Here is a 17,875-nt window from a genome sequence, read left to right on the forward strand (position 1 = left end):
AATGTTCATAAAATTCCTAATGTCTATAGACAGCCAATAATGGAATAGATATTAGTTATTAATACCCAGTCCTGTAATTGGTTTCATTCCTAATGGTAACAACTATTTATAACTTTATGTCTCAATTAATAAAGATGAATCTAAAAGGGAGTGACTGTCTCTGCCCTTGAAGCTACTGAGGGTTGAAAACCAGAACCTGTGCAGGTAGGTGGAAATCCCACCTTTTAATTCTCTAGCATCGGGTTCCATAATTATCTCCTTTTTTTATATTCCCCTAATTTACTTCTCTTCTAGTCACCCTTTTCTTTTGTTAACTCATTTTATTTGAATGATTTTCAGTCATTATTTGATATACTTCTGATTTTATCCTCAGAGTTAAAACTCTATCATAGATGAACAAAACATATTATTCAAAGCTCTAGTAAATTTTGAAAATAGAATGTGAAGTATATTGGGTCTTCCATCTCCTTTTTCTCTGAATATTAGGATCATAAAAATAAAAAGCAATGTCTGTGTCTTTGCTCTTCTATTCCTACTGAAACAACATGAGAAAAGCATGCTAGCTTTCTGTCTGCCAAATTTATTCAACCACTGTTACCAGTCTGAAAACTCTAGGTCTGCTTCCTGAAAAATCATCAAAATTATCATAACAGTTAACACTTATTTAGCAGTTAATGTATGTTCAGGTACTGTCCGATGTTTTCTTGTTGCAACTCATTTAGTCCTCAAAACAACTATAGGAGACAGTGACTATTAGTATCTGTCTTTAACAGAAGAAGGAACAGACACATCTGGCAACTGAGTAACTCACATGGAACACACAGAGCTAAATGGGGGATCTGGGAGATGCAAACAGTTTAGCCTTTTGTCTGTGACCTTAAACACTGTGTTTTACTATGTATTGGAACTGGCTCCTATATAAATATTTCCATCAACTCAATTTATTTTGAAACATTTATTTTCAAGTTAAAAAAATAAATGTTACCTCTAAAAATATAGCAAACCAAGTTGGTGATAAGGAAACAAATATAATATTATTTAAAATCCCACCATATGTAGAAAATTGGGGTAAGTCCAACACATTTACCATGAAAAATGCCATTACTCTGCAAATGTTTCCTTGACTTATTGATAACCTCACACTACTTATAGTAGATTTAATATTCATTTTTAAACCTCCTTTATATGAAGGTATCCACTTATTTAATCACTGTTATTCTTAAACAATGTGTTTCCAGTTAGTTCACATTATTCAAAATGCTCATAGTAATATGATGTTACAAATACATTGTGTTCGTTTGTCTATTTCCTTTAAAAATCATTCTAATAGGATTACTGAGTTATTTATTTATTTTTTGTTTTTGAGAGCAGGTGAGAGAGAGACAGAGCACAAGTACAAGCAGGGGGAGATGCAGGCAGGGAAGAAGTAGGCTCTCCAATGAACAATGAACCTGATGTGGGGCTCAATTCCAGGACCCTGGGATCATGACCTGAGGTGACTGCAGATGCTTAATAGATTAAGCCACTAAGAAATTCCCCCCAGCCTTTTTTTTTTTTTTAATTTTTATGACTCAGTTAACTTCTAGAATGACTGTACCACTTCACATTTCCCTTCAGCTGAGAATGAGAAGCACTTCTTCCCCAATTCTAAAGCAGCAATAGGCTTATTCATTCTGTTGAGGAAAAAATTTAAAAATTGATCCTACTTTCGGAATTTGGAGTAAATCTCTTTGATCTCAAGTTTTAAAATTAATTCACATATTTTATTAAAATTATATAATTTTGCTTGTACATTTAAGCCTTCTAATCACCCAGAATTTACTTTAAACCTGTTATAAAATGTAAGATAAGATACTTAAAATTTCATGTTCCCAATGTTGAGGTACATGTTTAACAACTATCAAATATTCTGAATTTATTTTTATTTTAATTCCAGTGTAGTTAACATAGAGTGTTGTATTAGAATGAATAGCTCTTCATTACCTACATAATTGTGATGCCTTTTTATCATATACTAAATTCTCTATTTGTATCACAGTCTTAACTGTGTTTTGTTATGTTTATCTGTTCAACTTTAGTCAAATTAATCAGTTTAATTCATATAGATTTAGGATATACTCTAATATCTTTCATAATAAGCATTCTCATCCCTTTTCTAATTTCCATTTTATTTCTTTTTTTTAATAATTTATTTATTTATTTGACAGAGATCACAAGTAGGCAGAGAGGCAGGTGTGTGGGGGGGAAGCAGTCTCCCCGCTGAGCAGAGAGCCCGATGTGGGGCTTGATCCCAGGACCCTGAGATCATGACCTGTGCCAAAGGCAGAGGCTTTAATCTACTGAGCCACCCTCCATTTCACTTCTTTTGCAAAATTTTCTGAGCTTTAAAATGGACATTTGAGTCACTTTAATATTCTGAAAGATTTTCACTGCACTGATTGGTCAGTGAGAATTGATATTTTTATTACTTGGTGTTTTCTTCCCTCCATTTGCATAGTTTCATTTCCTATATCATATAAGGTTTCAAATATTTCAGAAAAATTTATGATTTTTCAGCGGAATGCATACACTGAACATTTGGCTCACTTATAAATGAAGTTTCTCTTATATTTAACAAGTTATTACTGACACTACATTTATTTAAATGATCTTATTAAATTTAATACTTCTTAACATTTGTCTCAAGTTTCTGAAGTAGATAATTGAGTGATTTGTGAATAAATATATTTTGCTACCTTCCCTTTGGTATTATTTGATTTAATCATTCTGACTATGTAATGTGATTGAAACAGTGCTGTAGGCTTCCTTCTTTATATTACTGATTTTGATATTTCATCTGTAATCAGACTTTAACTATTAGTTTAAAAATTCTATTAGAATCATGTTAAAAATAGTAATCTTTCCTAATTTACTCAGGGTTTTTTTTTTTTTTAATCAGGAATCAATTTTGAAACTTATCCAGTTACTGTTTAGGGCATTAATTCCCTATAATTTTCATGGAAATATCTTCTGAAACCAAGTATTACTTCTCTCTTTTCAAAGTAGTAGGAGATATGCTGTGGGATTTCAAGAATTTTCTCTTGACAGATAAACTAGAGGCTTTAAGTAGGAAAGCCACATGATTCTTTTTGACTTTTGATAGATAATATCCCAAATCAAACTACAGAATGGACTGGACTTGGGGAAGAATGGAGATGAAAGATCATTGAGTACACTTTTCAATTGTCAAGATGGGAAAATATATGGACTAGAAGCAGAATAATATGACATGAGAAATGAAGAGGAGAGAAATTAAGAAATATTTGACAGTAAAAGTCATGCAACTAGAGGTGGAAAGGGTAATACAAACAAAAGTCCCATACAGATGTTTATATTGGGCATCTGGGAAAATGGTAATATTTATTAAAATAATGGAGTGGAATACAATGAGTTCAGTTTGATATGTTAACTTGAAGGTGGAGGCCAGACTTGAATTTGTGTGAATCGCATACAGCTTTAAATATATTGCTCTCAAGTCCAGTGATAAATCTACAGATAGAGAAATGAACATGTAGGTACTAAAAAGCAGAAGGGGGGAGATCATTTGTGGCTTTGGTTAAGTGATTCTACATGCAGCTTGGGGCCCAGATAACTTTCGAACTTTTCACTATTACTTTTAGTATTTGAGCTTTAGAATTTTATGGTTTCTTCACCTTTAGGCATAACATTAGCATCAAATGCAGGAAAAATGGACCAGGAAAATCCATCTGCACATGAAGATACATCATTTTATTTGGGGAAGAAAACCCTTCACAGACGACATTGATTTACAATTCACTGAACAGTCATGGGCCGTGTGACCCATCTTACACCAATCCAGGACCAAGAAAACTGTAATTATAGTAACTAGGTTAGAAAAATCATATAATATACTTTCAAGGGTTACTCCCTCCCAATTGAAGTGATTTCAGCTCACTACTTGAACAAACAATTTCTACTGGCAAGAAGTGGGAAGGGGAATGGCTTTAAAGAAGATGGGAAGCCAAAGGCAGAAGGGGTTACAGAAACAATGGCATGATAAACTATAAAAACCTGCAGAAAGATCAAGGTAAATAATGACTGAAAAGTGATTATTACATGAGGTATCTGGAATCTAAAGCTCCTTTCTAACAAAAAAGAAATCTGTGGACACCATTTTTAGCTTATGAATGAACAAAAAGTATGGACCAGCTTACTAATGAAGAGTTGGAGAGAGAAAAAACTGGAATGGGATACAAGATACAGAGATTTAATTTCTTAAAAAGAAAGTTCATTATGCTAATAATAGGTGATAATAGTAATTTTATACCTGTTATAAGTCAAGGAAAATTTAAAGAGGAAGAAAATTAATTGATGGGTCTTTTATAAGACCCAGGATATATATGAAGGGGCTGTCCTTGAAGATCATAGTGCCATGTTTAAGATCAGGAATTCTGATGTCCTATACCTGTAGATACAAATTCTGGCTCCGACAATTGATCCTTTTGGAATTCAATCCCTCCTCTGATACAATGAATCTAATAAAAGAGTTACTATCTTATGGAATTTTATAAAGTTAAAATGTGCTTAGTGCATATAATGTGCTTAGCACAGTGGCTTGCAAGAAGTAATAAATGTGTGTTATCTATTGATACTATCTTTGCTTAATAAACATTTTCTTACTAACAGGTATTTATTCTCTTCAGTATTTTCTTCGATATAGAGATCTATGCATCTATCATGACAGTGTGTCTTGAATAAAGCATTATGAATAATTTCAATCTGAATATCAGACATGCATGATTAATTGTACCAAAAAAAAAAACCCACAGATGAGGTAAAGCAAGGTGAAATTTATTAAACAGTTTCAGCCTAAAACTGTCTATTTGACCAGTGAAATAAAATATCCAGCTGACAAAAATATGCAAGTTAGTATGTGAGCATTAATGTGAAAGTTACAGAAATGTTAGAGATTTTTCGGTTGTAAGAATACCTAATTAAGTGGTCAGGGAAAATGTCTTAAAATCAGTAAAAGAAAAAAAAATGCCTGATAATGGACTAAGAAGTGAAATACCCCAAATAATCTCTATCTAAAGTACTCAAAATTTTTTTCTATTTTTATATAATCACTCAATGATCATTATAGTAAATCTATTTTCTGTGTATTTTTTCTTATCAATTAAATGATTTCTAACTCTAGAATATGAACCATACAACAAACTACCAGCATAAGTAGGAAAACTGCATTTGATTTCTGTTTTGTTTTCTAAAGAGGGAAGGGAGAGGGGCAGAGGGGCTCTACACTGAGCATGGAGTCTGATGTGGGGCTTGATCTTACAACCCTGACATCATGACCTAACCCAAAATCAAGAGTCAGACACTTTGACTGAGTCACCCAGGCACTACAGAGAACCTACATTTGTATTATTGATTCTCACTCTTTTTCATTTTCTATCCTCAGGTGATCTGAAATCAGCTTGTCTGCCCAAGTCAATGAAAGGATTAAATGATTCTGTGGTTTCTGAGTTTATGTTGCTGGGACTCTCTAGTTCTTGGGAAACTAAAGTTTTTCTCATGTTGATTTTTTCCTTCATTTATTTAGGGATCATCCTGGGAAATCTCTTCATTTTCTTTTTGGTAATTTTTGATTCTCACCTACATTCTCCTATGTACTTCTTGCTGGCCAACCTGTCACTCATTGATGTAGGGCTTTCCTCTACCACAGTCCCAAAGATGATTAAGGACCTTTTAAATGAATATAAGATTATTTCTTTCCAAAGCTGCATGACACAGATATGTTTTATCCACATCATGGGAGGAGTGGAGATGGTGCTACTCATAGCCATGGCATTTGACAGGTACACAGCAATCTGTAAGCCTCTTCACTACCTGAACATCATGAATCCTAAAATATGTGTTTCATTTGTAATTGCTGGCTGGGTAACTGGGGTGATCCATGCTATGTCTCAGTTTGCTTTCATTATAAACTTGCCCTTTTGTGGTCCTAATGAAGTAGACAGCTTTTACTGTGACTTTCCCAGGATCATAAAACTTGCATGCACAGATGGAGACAGGTTTGAATTTATTATTGCTGCCAACAGTGGTTTCATGACTATGGGCACCTTCTTCTTGCTAATTCTTTCCTACATCTTCATTTTGGTCACTGTCTGGAAACGTTCTTCAGGAGACTTATCCAAAGCATTTGTCACTCTGTCAGCTCACATCACTGTGGTGGTTCTTTTTTTCACTCCATGCATGTTTCTCTATGTCTGGCCTTTCCCCACATCATCAATTGACAAATACCTGTTCATTGTTGACTTTGCTATTACCCCTGTCTTGAATCCTGCCATCTATACATTACGGAACAAAGACATCAAGGTAGCCATAAAAAGATTGAGCAAACACGGGTATTATGTCAAATTTTGCTGAATAAATCTGGTTTTGGAGCTCTAAAAATATATATCCATTAGCTATCGAATATTTTCACTTAGGTTTCTGAAACTTAACACATCCAGATCTAGATATAACATCTACCTCATTGAATAGATATCTACTCCTGTAGATACTCATTACCTTTGCTACCATGGAAATTGTGAATCTACTACAATATGGATGGTTGTAGCAGACAGCATCACTATTTACTAAATAACATTTATAACTGAAATTATGATAATTTGATAATAAAAGGATATAATTACTCCTCTTCTACTTCCTATAGGTTTGCAAATAAACTGCAAACTTGCTTTGGAGAGTGTCAGGCATCATTATATCAAATATATGAAGGACTAGTAACTCTGTCTAGTTACTCAGGTTGTACTCCCTCAGAAGATCCAAAGACAAAAATTGATCGCCAGTAGTTTATTTGAAAGCTGATTTTTGGAAACATCATTAAGGATGTGGGAATTGAGACTAAGACATGAAAGATGCTTATGTTGATAAATGTAACTGAGATTTAAGCCAATCATGGCCCACTAGGAGACTCTATAAACTGTGGCTTAGAATTGTCCTAACTGAAGGTAAAGGAAGCTGGAGGTTGGTTGGTTTCTTTGTTTGTTTGTTTTCATTTTCATAGAGTGCATTAACACCTTAATATGTCTCAGCTTTCCCACAGAGAATACTGTGTGTTAAAGGAAGCTGGTAGGTAGAATTTCGGATGTTGGCAGTTAAGAACTATCTCCTTGTTTGGAAACAATAAATGCCAATGTATATTCCACCTTTATTTATTTTTTTATTTGACAGAAAGAGAGACGCAGTGAGAGAGGAAACACAAGCAGGAGGAGTGGGAGAGGGAGAAGCAGGTTTAGTCCGATGTAAGTCTCAATCCCAGGACCCTGGGATCATGACCTGAGCCGAAGGGAGACACCTAATGGACTGAGCCACCCAGTTGCCCCTATCCTGCTATAGATTTTTAAAGCAGTAGCTGGATAAGATAATCCTGGGTTGAGAATCACTATTTTAAAAGTCACTGTGGATTTTCATTCAGTTCATACTTACGGATTTGATGTTATGTGCTAACTTCAAGTGTTTGGTCTCTACTAAGTTCTAGCAACTAGCCAGAAATGTTTTTTTTTTTTTTTTCCCTTTATTTGTTTCTTTTCTTTTTCTTTCCTTCCCTCTTCTTCAGTCCTTCCTTTTCTTTTCAGTTTTAAATTCCTTTATTGAAGTATAACTAATATATAGTGTTTTATTAGTTTAAGGTGTATTCAACATTATTCAACATCTCTATGCATTATTCAGTTCTCACCACTGTGTTAGCTACCATCTGTCGCCAATAAATGTTATTACAATCTTGTTGACTATATTCTAGATGCTGTACTTATCATCTCTGTGATTTATTTATTTTGTAACTATCTTATTCCCCTTTATTTATTTCACCCATACACCCATCCACCTCCCCTCTAGTGACCATCAGTTTGTTATCTGTTTTTTTGTTTCTCCTTTTTCCTTTATTTTATTTCTTAAATTCCACATATGAATGAAATCATGTTTTTCTTTCTATGTCTGACTTATTTCATTTAGCACTATACTTTCTAGGTCCATCCATATTATTGCAAATGGCAACATTTCATTCTTTTTTATGGCTAATATTCTAGTGTGTGTGTGTGTGTGTGTGTGTGTGTGTGTGTGTCTTTATCCATTCATCTATTGATGGATATGGGTTGCTTCCATATCTTGGTTATTATAACTAATGTTGTAATAAATATAGAGCTGCATATATATCTTCAAATTAGTGTTACAGAAATGTTTTCTTATTATAAGAAAGCTGCAGAGGATGGAAGAGCACTGTTCTAAATCATAAAGTTCTACACTAAGATTCACCTATAGGAGCTAACAAATTCTCCACATAGTATCCATATGTGTCTCAGAAAATTCAAACACTACTGCATCTACCCTCAACCACTGGCCTCCTAAAAATTATCTTGAAGGGATAAGTCCATGAATTTGGAGGAAATATATTTCCTACTCTCTGGTATATATGTGACTTACAAAAGTATCTAGAATTTTGCCGCTTCTTTCTCACCAGGTCTGATAGCATTATATCATCACTGTAATGGACCTAGAAAATGTCCTATGGAATAGAAAACTGGAGAGTTGATAGAGCCTTGAGATAAAATAGTGAATTTGTATAGTTGTATCTTCCAGAAGAAAACACAATGCTTCTGAAAAATTTTGCTAATAACTTCTGGGGAAGATGATAGAGTAGGAGGACCCTAAATTTATTTTGTCTCATGGATATAACTAAATAACACTTACATAAGGGAAAATAACCCAGAAAAGGACTCAAAGACTAGTTGAATGTACTCCACAAATGAAGGTAGAGAGAGTCTATATTGAAGAGGCTAGGAAGGATGAAGACTCAGTGGAAACCTAAACCCTACATTTGGCCACAAGAGGAAAGGAGCCATGGGTGTAGAGAGGGGCAAGAAGCAGATTAGTATACCAGGGAGCCTGCAAAAAAAAGAGAAATCCCAATAGCATATGGCTTTGAAAATCAGAAGGGCTAAATTTCATGAATGCTCCCACTAGTGGAACTTAAAGCCTGGAACTTTAAAAATCAGCAGGCTCAGTGACATGGAGGGAATTAGAGTGTATTATGCCAAGTGAAGTAAGTCAGTCAGAGAAAGACAAATACCGTATGATTTTACTCATTTGTAGAATTTAAGAAACAGAACAGATGAACATAGGGAAAGGGAAGGAAAAGTAAAACAAGAGAAAAACAGAGAGAGAGGCAAAACATAAGAGACTCTTAACTATAGGGAACAAACTGAGGGTTGCTGGAAGGAAGGCGGGTAGGGGGATGAGATAAGTGGGTGATGGACATTAAGGACGGCACTTAAAGTAATGAGCACTGAGTGTTGTATGCAACTGATGAATTATGGAACTTTATCTTTGAAACTAATAATACACTTTATGTTAATTAAATTGAACTTAAATACATTTTTTTTTTTTAAATCAGCAGGCTCAGCTCTGAGAGAGCGTAGAGTGTGATAGGAATCGGAGCCCCTGACCTTGAAGAGATAGCATAGCTAACAGCTCACAGACATACAGCTTGGAAGCAACAGTTTGAAGGTGCCTGGAGCTTATGGGAGAAAGAGTTAGTTACTAATCTCATAATTATCTGAGGGACTTCTCTAGGAATAAAGGTAATAGCAGGAATCATTTCCCTTACCCACCCCTCATCATAAACACACAACCATGTGCAAGAATCAGCACTGCTCCAGCATTCACTACCTAACTTGCTTACACTACCCCCAGCCCTCAAGCCAGGCATGCCACAGTATGGGTGCTGCAGATCTCCTCCCCCAGAAGATATACACAAACCTTGCCAACACTGCATATCACCAGCTCCTGCAGAGAATGTCCACACCTTGTTAAAATGATTCCCGCAGCCTGTATATGTTTTGCAAAATAGCCTGGCTGGCACAGTCTCCATAGCAGCTATGCATTTCCTGTGGAAATGTTCTTCCTGAGGAAGAACAGCACACACAGCTTGCAGCACCATAGCACCCTCCCAAACCCCACTACCAGCCAGTCTCTTCACAAGCTTTGCGTCCACTCTGAGTAGGACCAGCCCTATCTAGTTAAAAATGCAAGTCAAATCCACTACTTTCAAGAGCAAGATTTGTAGGTGACTTCCCTAACACAGAGAAACAGACACAAAGTAATAGGCAAAATGAGGAGTCAAAGGAAAGAGTCATAAATGGAAGAGGACAAAATCACCACAGGAGACTTAAGTGAAACATATATAATTAACATGCCTGATAGAGAATTTAAGGTAATGATCATAAAGGTACTCAATGAACTGGAAAAGAGAGCGGAGGACATTGGTGAGATCCTTAATAGAAAAATGTATCATAAAAACATAATGTTATGTATATGTTCCAGATTACCACAAAAATATTTCCAGGTTTTTAACTGACATGAATATTCAAATTAGCACTTTAAATAATCTCTCTTTCCTTTAGTTATTGCTTTAAATGCCTGGACTGGAGGAAAATTATCAAAGATCAATTATCAAAGGTCAACTATCAAAGGTCTTTTATTCAGACTTCTCTTTCTCATTATAATATTAACCTTATTTTATTGTCACTTCTGGTGTCTCCCTGCCTAGTGCCAAGACTCCTTCACTGCCATAACTTCCAACTGACAGATAATCTTTTCCAGTCAAGGAGGTTCATATATGAAAACTGCCTCTCCCTTTCGTAACTCCCTTTTATGATCCCCAACTGACCAATATTGACCTTCAGATAGGGACATCTCTATGTCCCTATTCAGCAAGAAGAAATTACAGAAGATGGGACCTTCTGCCTTCAACAACCTTAAAGATGTAAGGATGAAAATTGCTCAGGGGGGAAATGATGAGGGAGCAGAAGGTTAGCTGAGGACAAAGCATAAGCTGACACCCTTCAACTTCACCCAACCCCTATTTCTAGATGGGATATGTGTAACATTCTTCCAGGTTGAAAACCTCCCTTTTTCTTTACCTCCCCCACCATGTAGCATATAATCAATTGTTCCTCACAACCCCAGTGCAATTCAGCCCACAATGTCCTATCCCTGTGCTTCAATAAAACCGCCCTTTTGCACCAAAAAAAGTAAAAAGTAAAAATAAACCAATCATAGATGAAGGACACATTAAATAAATAAATGAAATTTAAAATGCACTTGATAGAATAAATAGCAGACTGCAAGAAGAGAAGGAATGAATTAATGAACTAGAACAGAGTAATGAAAAATAATCAAACTGAACAAATGAGAGAAAAAAAGAATTATGCAATACAAGAATGGTCTTCAGGAACATAGTGACTCCATCAAGCATAATAACATTTCCATTATAGGGGTCCCAAAGGGAGAAAATAGAGAAAGGGGGAGGAAGAAAATATATTTGAAGAAATAATAAATGCAATGTTCTCTAATCTGCAGATCCAAGAGGCAGAGAAGCCTCAACAAAATCAAACCAAGGAAATCCACACAAAGACACATAGTAATCAATATAGCAAAAAGTGACAAAGAAAATCTAAAGTAGGAAAAAAAAATACAGTTACATATAAGGGTCCTCCAATAAGGTTATCAGCTGATTTCTCACCAGAAACTTGGCAGGCATAAAAGGAGGGATAATATATTCAAAAGGCTAAAGGAAAAAACCTACAGATAAGAATATTCTTTCTAGCAAGGCTCTCATACAGAATAGAAGGAGAAATAGAGTTCCTCAGACAGGGATTCCTGGGTGGCTCACTCAGTTGAGTGTCTGATTCTCAGTTTTGACTCAGGCTGTGATGTCAAGGTCACAGGATCAGACGCTATATCAGGCTCTGTACTCAACAGAGACCTGCTTGAGATTCTCGCTCTCTCTCTCTCCCTCTCCCTCTGCCCCTCCCAGCTCTCTAAAATAAATAAATCTTTAAAAAAAGAGTTCAGACCAAAACAAACAAACAAACAAACAAAAAACAAAAACAAACAAACTATAGGAGTTCATGACCACTAAAACATCCCTATAAAAAATATCAATGGGGACTCTTTGAATGAAAAAGAAAGACCATAATTGAAAGTACAAAAAGTAAGGAATGGTAAAAATAAGTGTATATATATATATATATATTAGTCAAGGGATTCACCAAATAAAATATGACATGATATACCTAAATGGTGAGAGAGAGAGGAGTAAAGAATAGGTTCAAACTTAAGCAACTATCAACTTAATATAGATTGCTATATGCAGAAGATGTCATAAACAAACCTAATGGTAACCACAAATCAAAAACCACTAACAGATTTTTTTTTAAGCTTAAAAATAAAAGAATCCAAGTAGAGACAACTAGAAAATCATTACAGAAAGCAAGAAAAGAAAGGATCAGGGGTTCCTGGGTGGCTCAGTGGGTTAAAGCCTCTGTCTTCAGCTCAGGTCATGATCTCAGGGTCTTGGGATCGAGCACCACATCAGGCTCTCTACTCAGCAGGGAGCCTGCTTCTCCCTCTCTCTCTCTTTGTCTGTCTCTCTGCCTACTTGTGATCTCTGTCTGTCAAATAAATAAATAAAATCTTAAAAAGAAAAGAAAATCAGAGGAAAACTACAAAAACAACCACAAAACAAGTAACAAAACGGCTATAAATAAATATCTAATCATTAATTACATCAAATATAAATGGACTATATGCTCCAATCAAAAGACATAGGTTGACAGAGTGATCAAAACAAGACCCAAGAATATACTACTTATAAGAGACTCATTTCATCTATAAAGATGCCCAAGATTGAGAGTCAGGAGTCAGAGAAACATGTATCTTGCAAATGGACGTCAAAAGAAAGCCAGAGTACAAACACTTATATTGGACAAAACTGATTAAAACAACTGTAAAAGAGACAAAAGAGGACACTATATATTAATAAAGGAGGAAATTCTAAAGGAAGAAATAGTAATTCTAAACATATATGTACCCAACATGGGAGGACACAAATATATAAAACAGTTATAACAAACATAAAGGAACTAATCAGTAATAATACAATAATACTAGGGGACTTTAAAACTCGATTTACATTGATAAACAGATCATCCAAACAGAAAATCAACAAGGAAACAGTGGCATTAAATGACACACAGGACCAGATGGATTTAACAGATATATTTCGAACATTCCATCCTAAAGCAGCAGAAAACAAATTCTTTCAACAGTACACAGAACATTCTCTAGATCAGGTCACATATTAGCCCACAAAACAAGTTTCAACAAACTCAAAATGATCAAAGTGATACCATGTACTTCCTTTCACCACAATACTAGGAAACTAGAAATCAACCACCCCCCAAAAAATAAATAAATAAAATCTGGAAAAACATAAATACATGAAGGTTAAATAACATGTTACTAAACAATGAACAGGTCAACCAAGAAAGCAATGAAGAAACCAAAAAGTATATGGGAACAAATGAAAATGAAAACACAACAATCTAAAACCTTGAGGTGCAGCAGAAGCAATTCTAAGAGGAAAGTTAACAGCAATACAGGCCTATCTCAAGAAGCATAAAAAATATGAAATATATAACCTAAGGACTTAAGTAACAAAATTACAAGTGAAAAGCTAATAACAACCCACTATAGAAATACAAACAATTGTAATAAAAGGATTATAAAAAAATTTATATGCCAACAAACTGAACAACCTGCAAGAAATGGATAAATTCCTAGAAGCATATACTTTACCAAAATTGAAGCAAGAATAAATAAAAAAAAATTAATGGATTGACTATCAGCAAAGATACTGAATCAGTAATCATGAAGGGGCGCATGCACCCTCCTATTTCTAGCAACATTACCAACAATAGCCAATTATAGAAAGAGCCCAAATATCTATTGACTGACAAATAGATAAGATCAGTCGATGGACATTTGAGCTCTTTCCATAATTTAACTATTCCATAATTTGGCTTTCCATAATTTAGCTAAAAATATTATATATTTATATTATTAAGCCACCAACAAGAATGAAATGTTGCTATTTGCAATGACATGGATGAAACTAGAGAGTGTTATGTTAAGTGAATTAAGTCAGTCAAAGAAAGACAAATACTATAGTATTTCATTATACATGAAATTTAAGAAACAAAATGCAGGAACATAGGGGAAAGGAAAAAAAGAAAGAAAAAAAAAGGGAGGGAGGCAAACCATAAGAGACTCTTAACTACAGAGAACAAACTACGGGTTGCTGGAGGAGAGGTAGGCAGGAGAATAGGATAAATGGGTGACAGATATTAAAAAGTGCACTTGTTGTGGGCGCCTGGGTGGCTCAGTGGGTTAAGCCGCTGCCTTCGGCTCAGGTCATGATCTCAGGGTCCTGGGATTGAGTCCCACATCGGGCTCTCTGCTCAGCAGGGAGCCTGCTTTCTCCTCTCTCTCTGCCTGCCTCTCTGCCTACTTGTGATCTCTGTCTGTCAAATAAATAAATAAAATCTTTAAAAAAAAAAAAAAAGTGCACTTGTTGTGAAGAGCACTCACTGCATGTTATATTTAAGTGATGAGTAAATTCTACTCCTGAAACTAATATTACATAATATGTTAACTAACTAGCCATACCACCCTGAACGTGCCCGATCTTGTCTAACTAGAATTTAAATAAAATATTGAAACATTTAAGAAAAAGAGAGAGACAGAGGTTGAATTTTGAATCAGTAATCAAAATCTCCCAACAAACAAGTTGGAGGACCAGATGGCTTCACAGGCAAATTCTACCACAGATTTAAAGAAGAGTTAATACCTATTCTGCTCAAACTATTAAAAAAAAAAAAAAAGAAAAAAAAAAGGGAACTTCCATATTCATTCTATGAGACTAGCATTAACCTGATACCAAAACTAGATAAAGACATCACACAAAAAGAATTAAAGGCCAATATCTCTGATGAACAATAGATCAAAAAATCCTCAACAAAATATAGCAAACTGAATGCAAAAATACATTTAAAAAAAATTGCCAGGGGTTGGAATAAAGATGGTGGAAAAGTAGCAGGCTGAGACGACATCATGTAGCAGGAGATCAGCTAGGTAGCTTATCAAACTATTCCAAACACCTACAAATCCAACAGAAGATCAAAGACAAGAAGAGCAGCAATTGTAGAAACAGAAAATCAACCACTTTCTGAAAGGTAGGAATAGCGAAGTGAATCAAAATCAATGGGAAGATAAACTGCAGTGGGAGGGGCTGGCTTCCAGGAAGCAGTGGAACAACGGAGCACAAAATCAGAATTCTAAAGGTCTGCTCCACTGAGGGACACCGCTTCAGAGGCTAAACCAGAATGAAGCCCATGTGGGGACAGCAGGGTCTCAGGTCCCACGGGGTCACAGAAGGATCAGGGTGTCTGAATGTTGCAGAGCTCACAGGTATTAGAGCAGGGAAGCCGGCTACAGAGACGGAGCTGAGGAGTGAGCTCTCAACTTGGGGTTACCTTATTGTGATCAGTGGCACAGGTCACTGCTCTGCAAGCAGGGACCCCACAGGACTCAGGGAGACTCGCCTGGAAGAGCGCAGGGATCTGTGGAGTTTGGAGACTCCAGGCAGGGCTTTGTGCCAGAGAGGGAGATCCTGGGTCACAGGTTGGGTGAGCTAGGAGCGCAGCTGGAGGCCAGGGAGACGGAAGGGATTGAGCACTTTTCTTCGAGGGTGCACTGAAGAGTGGAGCCCCGAGCTCTCAACTCCTCCAGGCCAGAGATTGGGAGGCTGCCATTTTCATTACTGTTCTCTGGAACTCTACAGAAAGTGTTCAGGGAACAGAAGCTCCCAAAAGCGAACCCGAGCAAATTACTTAGCCTGGACCCTGGTAAGGGCAGTGCAGTTCTGTCTTGGGCAAAGACACTTGAGAAACATTACAACAGGCCCCTCCCCAAGAAGATCAGCAAGAAATCCAGCCATGACCAAGTTCACTTACCAAGAACAGCAGAATTCCAGAAGAGGAGAAGTAAAGCATGGAATTCCTGGCTTTGTCCCCACGATTTTTTGTCTTGAAAAGTTAATTAATTTTTTATAATTTTATTTTTTTCTTCTGCTATTTTTTTTAACTTTTACCCTTTCCTCGTTTAACAGTTTTTAACTAGTTTATCTTAACAATACCTTTCAAAAAAACTTTTTTGAGTTTTCATTATTATAGTCACATTTTATCCTTCATTGTATCTAAATTTATTTTTTGTATACACATAGGGTTTTTTCTTCTAAAAAAAATTGGGATACAACTTCCTCTAATAGATAAAAATATACCCTAAATCTAACACGGGGCTTTGTTCTAGTCTCCAGCCTGAGCAAATTCTCTCTACTTTTTTTTTTCTTTATTCTCCCAACCAACTTATCTTCTCAATTCCTTTTTAGAAAAAAAGAAATTATTTTTTCATGTTTATAGACATATTCCATCCCTTCATCATGTTTACCCTTATATATGTTTTTCATTCTTTAAAATTTGGGGAGGTAGTATCTTCTAAGAGACCAAAATACTCCCAAAATTAAGTGGGTGAAACTGATCTATTCACCACTATAATATACTGATATATATTTTTTTTCTATATTTTTTCTTTATTTTTTTCTCTTTTTAATTTATTTTTCTGAGATTTTTTTTTACCTCCTTTCTTCCCCCCCAATTTGGGGTCTCCTCAATTTGGTTTAACCAATTTGGTTAAAGCACATTTTACTGGGGTCTTTACCACCTTTTTAGTATTTTATTCACTCCTTCATATATTCTTATCTGGATAAAATGACAAAACAGAAAAACTCACTACCAAAAAAAAAAAGAACAAGAGGCAGTACTGAAGGCCAGTGACCTAATCAATAAGGACATTGGTAATATGTCAGATCTAGAGTTCAGAATGACAATACTCAATGTGCTAGCTGGGCTTGAAAAAGACATGGAAAATATTAGAGAATCCCTTTCTGGAGAAATAAAAGAACTAAAATCTAACTAAGTTGAAATGAAAAAATTATTAATGAGGTACAATAAAAAATGGAGGCTCTCACTGCTAGAATAAATGAGGCAGAAGAAAGAATTAGCGGTATAGAAGACGAAATAACAGAGAATAAAGAAGCTGAGCAAAAGAGGGACAAATAGCTACTGGACCACGAGGGCAGAATTCAAGAGAAAAGTGACACCATAAGACGAAACAACATTAGAATAATTGGAATTCCAGAAGAAAAAGAAAGAGAGAGGGGAGCAGAAGGTATACTGGAGAGAATTATCAGAGAGAATTTCCCTAATATGGCAAAGGGAACAAACATCAAAATCCAGGAGCTGCAGAGAACCCCCCTCAAAATCAATAAGAATAGGTCCACACCCCCATCACCTAATGGTAAAATTTACAAGTCTTAGTGACAAAGAGAAAATCCTGAAAGCAGCCTGGGAAAAGAAGTCTGTAACATACAATGGTAAAAATATGAGATTGGCAGCAGACTTATCCACAGAGGCCTGGCAGGCCAGAAAGAAATGGCATGATATATTCAGAGCACTAAACAAGAAAAACATACAGCCAAGAATACTATATCCAGTTAGGCTACCATTGAAAATAGAAGGAGAGAGAAAAAGCTTCCAGGACAAACAAAAACTGAAAGAATTTGCAAATGTCAAACCATCTCTATAGGAAATATTGAAAAGGGTCCTCTAAGCAAAGAGAGCCAAAAAGTAGTAGATCAGAAAGGAACAGAGACAATATATAGTAACAGTCACCTTACAGGCAATATAATGGCACTAAATTCGTATCTCTCAATAGTTACCCTGAATGTAAATGGGCTAAATGTCCCAATCAAAAGACACAGGGTATCAGAATGGATAAAAAAACAAAATTCATCAATATGCTGCCTACAAGAAACTCATTTTAGACCCGAAGACACCTCCAGATTTAAAGTAAG

The 17,875-nt window shown here is 35.6% G+C and overlaps 1 protein-coding gene across 1 annotated transcript; it reads left to right on the top strand.

Annotated features, from left to right (window-relative positions):
* The first annotated feature begins 5,490 nt into the window (after window positions 1–5,490).
* LOC116590124 (olfactory receptor 4F21-like) lies at window positions 5,491–11,653 on the top strand. Its single transcript, XM_032341778.1, has 2 exons — window positions 5,491–6,394; window positions 11,565–11,653. The coding sequence occupies exons 1-2, from the start codon at window positions 5,491–5,493 to the stop codon at window positions 11,651–11,653; spliced, it is 993 nt and encodes a 330-aa protein (XP_032197669.1).
* The last annotated feature ends 6,222 nt before the right edge of the window (window positions 11,654–17,875 follow it).

This window comes from Mustela erminea, chromosome 5 (genome assembly GCF_009829155.1).
Source record: "Mustela erminea isolate mMusErm1 chromosome 5, mMusErm1.Pri, whole genome shotgun sequence".
Classification (NCBI taxonomy): Eukaryota; Metazoa; Chordata; class Mammalia; order Carnivora; family Mustelidae; genus Mustela; species Mustela erminea.